The sequence below is a fragment of the Zingiber officinale genome, chromosome 2B (assembly GCF_018446385.1).
Source record: "Zingiber officinale cultivar Zhangliang chromosome 2B, Zo_v1.1, whole genome shotgun sequence".
Lineage (NCBI taxonomy): Eukaryota > Viridiplantae > Streptophyta > Magnoliopsida > Zingiberales > Zingiberaceae > Zingiber > Zingiber officinale.
In genome coordinates, this window is record NC_055989.1 from 93,192,768 (window position 1) to 93,198,334 (window position 5,567).

The 5,567-nt window shown below is 35.5% G+C and overlaps 1 protein-coding gene across 1 annotated transcript; it reads right to left on the reverse strand.

Annotated features, from left to right (window-relative positions):
• Positions 1-263: 263 nt before the first annotated feature.
• Positions 264-4,892, reverse strand: LOC122046393 (protein TRIGALACTOSYLDIACYLGLYCEROL 5, chloroplastic-like). The gene is made up of 3 exons (XM_042607076.1): positions 4,629-4,892; positions 3,835-4,009; positions 264-595 (listed from the first exon to the last, which is right to left on the reverse strand). The coding sequence occupies exons 1-3, from the start codon at positions 4,768-4,770 to the stop codon at positions 505-507; spliced, it is 408 nt and encodes a 135-aa protein (XP_042463010.1). The 5' UTR covers positions 4,771-4,892; the 3' UTR covers positions 264-504.
• Positions 4,893-5,567: the final 675 nt, after the last annotated feature.

The window sequence follows — 5,567 nt, forward strand, 5'->3', positions numbered from 1 at the left end:
TCTAGAACACCAATTAATAACCTTTTTACACTTTCATAATCTTGTTAAATAATCCCGACCCCACGCTGGAGCCATTGTCGTGCCTAAATCTAGCCTATTGACACCTCTAGATGTAGACTATAAGATGCAATCAAATGTTGACCATCTCGCCCATGGCAAACAGTAAGAAATCTTGTCAGAATATCAAGAACTTGAGCAAGGCATCTGCATAAACTGTGAAAAGCCTTGTTATCAAAATTCTTTTTCCATCTGATCAGTTGAGGTTGAGGAAGCATCACCATCAAATTCAGTTCAACCATTTCAATAATACAACGTGGAGAAAAAGAATGATTTAAAGTTGCACCACAACCAAATCAAAGGGAAAAAAAACACAAAAAACGTGCCACTAGTAGTCTGACTTAACAATCTTTAAATATTCAATTAATTTTTCTTAACAACGTAAGAAATTGAAGGTTGGGTAGTTCTGTACGCCTTTACATGGAGAAGAGCAACATATTTGCCATTTTATCTCCATTTCTCAATCTCTCTAGAAGTTGCTTTTATCAGCTTTCTTGTACTTTCTACAAGTTCATCAAACAGAGCCTCAACATAATTCCTACAAACAAAGATAAGAAAACAAGTGTGAATTTGATGATTGGTTTGAGACGATTCTCGAGTAGCTTACGGAAATTTAATTTCCATAATTCCCAATTACTAGCAGAAAAGGTTCCGAAAGAAAGTATACATCCTGAAGCAACTAAGGATGTGAGCTGAAGGGACAGTATGATTAAGCAAATAAAGTAGCATAAGGTTTGAGCACGTTTTAAGATCTACCTAATATTTTAACTAGTTTCAATCGTATATATCTACTTTTGTTTCGGTTCAATTATGGTTAAAATTTCATATATTTCTAATGTAACTTGAATGGCATGGAATCAAACAGGTGACATGAGGTGCCTAGGGAACATTCTGCCATTGAGATGAAGGGAAACATGCCTATTTCCCTTAGTTTAGGCCGTGTAATGATAGGGTTAGACATGTGGCGCAATGTTGGCGAACATGCCTATTTCCATGTGATCATGATTGTAATCAGCAACAGCTGGTGCATATAATCCAAACAAATTAAAATTTCAGCTAGAATCCAAGGAACTGCTTAAGTTCATGCTATTTCCAAGTATTACCCCTTAAAAACATGAAATCGCTTATAAAGACTCAATTGCCGATCACTTGCTGTCGTCTCAAATCTGCCCACTAACTGCGATCTACCCATCGCTTCTGTAAAAGTATTTAAAAGTACTCTACTTCACGTCCACTTTCTCGATTCCTGTCATATGATTTATTATAACCCAAATATTCTACCTTTTGTCTTCCTAGATTTACAGTTAATTTCATGCAATGTTTAAGAGGCTCTTTCAAACCCCAACTAGCGGCAAGCAATATTCAAGGAAATGAATGCCCACCACTCTAACGACATTTGGGAACTAATTACACCTTATTTTAGGAAAATCTATAGTAGGTTGCAAATGTGTCTTCACAATCAGATGCTCCCACAATGGTACTGCAAACTTCTTAAAGGCTTGTTTGACAACTAAAGTATCAACTCAGCTATATAGGGTGGACTAAGAGACTTTTTCTCCAACGGTCAAAATTACTTTAATCTGACTCTTCTTCACATTAGCAATTATTTTTCACTGACCTCTTCACCAACTAGATACTAAGAGTATTTTTCTTTCTAACGATCTTACTAAGGAAGTACATATGAAGCAACCGTCAGATTTGTTGCTTAAGAGAAATCAACTGTGCCAACTAAAGAAATTGATCTACAAGCTAAAGAAATAGAGCTTGGTTTGACAACTTTAATTCGGCTCTTCTCCGTAATTTTGCAATGATAAACGCAACAGATGACTCAGTTTTTCAGCTTATCTCTCAATCAAGTAGATGCATGCATTCTTCTTCTTGTTTGTGGACCACATTATCATTGGCAAGGATGATGCAGTTGGGATTGCATAATTGAAAGATTATCTCCGCCAGCATTTTTAAAATAAGAACTTAGCGATCTCAAATATTTTGTTGGTATAAAGGTGGCACGTATAGGAGAGATATCTACAACTCTCATGGAAAGCATGCTCGAGGAGATTGACATATTAGGTACTAGACCAGCTAATACTCCTATGAATCCAAATTTCAAAATGGTAATTAGATAGGGGGAGTCACTAATTTATCATGGAAAATTTAAAACATAAATGGGAAAACTAAATTATCTTATAGTCACAAAAGTCAAGAACTTGAGTATTCAGTCACTTTTTAGAGACTCCTTGTTCTGATCATTAAAGAGCAACTTCTTAATAGTACTTCCGGAAAAGGGCTCTTATTCCACAATCAAAGTCACCTACAGATTGTCGGATACATTGATGTAGAATGAGAACCTCATCTACAGATAGATGATCTACTCCAGCCTATTGTGTTCTCCTACCTAGCAACTTAATTTCCAATTTAAAACGAGAAGCAAGATATAGTAGCTCAATCAAATGATGAGGCAGAATATAGAGCAATGGTGTTAGCAACGTATGAACTTATTTAGATCATTATTGACTGACTTATGCCATGGACCTGTGGATTCAATGAAAATTTTCATAATAACCAAATTATTATGCACATACCTTCTAATCTAGTGTTTCATGAGAGAACAAGCTTGATTCTCACTTCATCATTGAGAAAGTGAAATCTATTGAGATTTTCCCTACATGAATTAGCTTCAATAAACAATTAGCAAATTTACTCACCGATCCTTTAAGAGGTCCCAAGATTGACTATATTTATAACAAACTAAGTTGTCACAATATATTTGATCCAACGTGAAAGGGAATATTAGACACCCACCCATATATAAATAGTATAGGAAGTATAATGTAAATACTACAATGGTCAAGAATCTATTTGTAATATGGAATTGTGAATAATGCAAGGAAAAAGGAGAAACGGGAATCCTAAGTGAGTTTTTCCAGTAACACTCACAGACCCCAAACAATTCCTTCTTACTGTTAACTATCACAAAGACCCACCTTCCATATAGGTACTTTTTTTTCTACTTAGGCTATTAGAGAATTGGGAATCTAGGATTAACATGAAAAATGAAAGGATTTGCATTAACCGAGGCCAAGTGCCAACACAATGCAAGAACTACCTAGACACATTAAAACGGGTGCAAATTGTAAACTAAATTTTCTTCAAGCTCTCTTACACTATTGAATTTGGTACTGAACTATTTTCGAATATAGATATTCTAGAACTATTATTCAAACCACAATGATCCTTCGTCCAATCTGAGAAGATCAACCATTCATTCCTGGGATCAATTATCCAGTAAAAAATAGACTTCCAAGATCCATCTCATTCAAACCTTTCTGAATGTAGCAGATACTAGTTGAGATTGAGAATTGATGTGTATTCGAATCATAGGAGTAAGCGTTTTCTTGCTTGATCTGATAAGTTAAACCTTGGCATTTAAAGTGCTAAAGACATTTACTTTCTTCTCTTCGCCGCTCTAGTTCATTGTTTCTCATCTTGCTAGGAGTTTTTTTCACATCCCACTCCACTCCTTTTTTCTTTGGCATTCTGTTTGATCCATTTTGAGGTCCTAAGCAGGAAAAATAGGGCCAGGAAAGAAGACAAGAAAGTCAAGCCATCAGGGTCAAGGGCTGGGTAGGTAAAAGCAATAGAACTAGTTACAATGCCCGCAGGGGATGTTTATATAGCTCCTTTGACATTCTCAATTTCTAGGGCAAATGCAGAGCTACAGAATTACAAGGTAAAGGGAAAAAAAACCCAGCTAAAACAGAAATAAGAGTAACTTACTCAGACGGATTGTTTCGGACACCACGAAACAGCTTTCCAACATTTGAATGTCTTCGGTACTCGTCATATGCAACTCCTCTCCCAACACCATAACCAAAACCTAAACCTATTCCACATCCAGCTCCAAATCCAAATCCAAGCTGCATACCAGGAAATCCAGCTCCCAATCCTGCACCTGTAAAATGAGATGGAAGTTACAGGGGCTGATGAAACTGTATGACAATGAAGGACCTAATCTAAAATCATGACAGTCAATCCATTCGCCAGGTGTGATTTCGGTATCAGCAAAAATTGGATTACTCTGATAGCAAAACAGATAATACCACTTGGGTTCAAACATAGTAGTCCTGTTCTTAGTCGTCAGAATCACCCACTTCTTTGGGTGGGTAATTTAGACAACATGCTCCTAAGATGGCAGGTTAGTGAACTCATTGCAGACATACATGAGACGGCATCACTCAATTGAGATAACATCGCAACAAAAAAACACAAAAATACAACTTTTGCGTCAAAATTTCAAACAGTTAGTGCGCCAAGAGCTCGTCTTGCTTGTATATGCACAAACTCGAGTTCGACATCTACCAAAAGAACATGAACGCAATCCAATTCATGCTGCTGCGTATATTCTAAGCCCCTTTGCCAATTTTTTTTTTTTTTAAATATTAGCTGTGGCTCGGATGAGCGAAGCTCACAGTTTCAAGATGTATAAAGATTCAAGTCTTCACGAACAATAAGATTAATCGAGGACCAAAGCCAAAAAAACAAAATAATCTGAAACTGAAGATATTCATCACCTCCCATGAGGCCGATGCCGAAGCCAACGCCACAACCGGCGCCGAAACCTATACCAGGACCCAGCTTTCCCAGCTCTTTCATCTTCAGCGTTGGGAGCCGCCACAGCAGTCCCTTCTCCTCGCTGCCGCCGTTCCAATCCATTCCCGCTCTCCCGATCTTTCGATAGATTGCGTATTACGATCTCTGTCTTGGTCGCCTCACCTGCCCCGCCGTTGTTGGGGCGTATAATTCGTGTGGCCGACGAATCGCAAATGGTGTTTCTTGGCTCACAGCTAATCCGAACGTAAAGTGTCTAAATAATTTAATCTATCGAATCCAAATATCATTAATATTATCAAATTTAATTTGTTTTAAAATTCTACCATCATTCTCCTTAATTAATAATCTAGCGATGAAAAAAAAGAGTTAAATTAAAATAGTATGTATTCATAATCGTGAAACCTTTTCATAAACTCATTCATTACCGTATATACATTACATTAAAAATAAAAATTTTACATATCTTTTCACTATAAAAAATCTTTTAATAATTCTTTCACGAGCTTCATACTTTTTATTATATATATTTTTCTCATTTTTTATTCTATAATTATATATAATTAAATTATAATAAATATTAATCATAAATGATTTTTTTAATATTTTAATAATTCTATTTTTTTAATCAGAAATAAAAATATTTAATAATTTTTTAAAAAAAACAACAATTCTCAATGAACACGAAGCCACTTCTTCATAATTACACCAAGGCGTTCCCTCCTTCGTTGGAGTTACATCACTGTGAGCTCCAAAGATGCTGTAAACATAATCAACTTTTCATTTAAAAAAGTACAAGTAAAAATTTTATTAAATTAAATAAATGGATCGGATTTAAAATTTTAGTTTGATTTTCTAGAATTTTAAATTTTTTGGATTTTCTAGAATTTTAAATTTTTTCC

Excerpts from the sequence above, each read along its gene's own strand:
- LOC122046393 (XM_042607076.1), bottom strand. The coding sequence starts at position 4,770 with ATGGATTGGAACGGCGGCAGCGAGGAGAAGGGACTGCTGTGGCGGCTC. Across the intron at positions 4,010-4,628 it reads CGGCATCGGCCTCATGGGAG|GTGCAGGATTGGGAGCTGGA; the intron begins GTGATGAATATC and ends CTCATTTTACAG. Across the intron at positions 596-3,834 it reads GTCCGAAACAATCCGTCTGA|GAATTATGTTGAGGCTCTGT; the intron begins GTAAGTTACTCT and ends CTTTGTTTGTAG.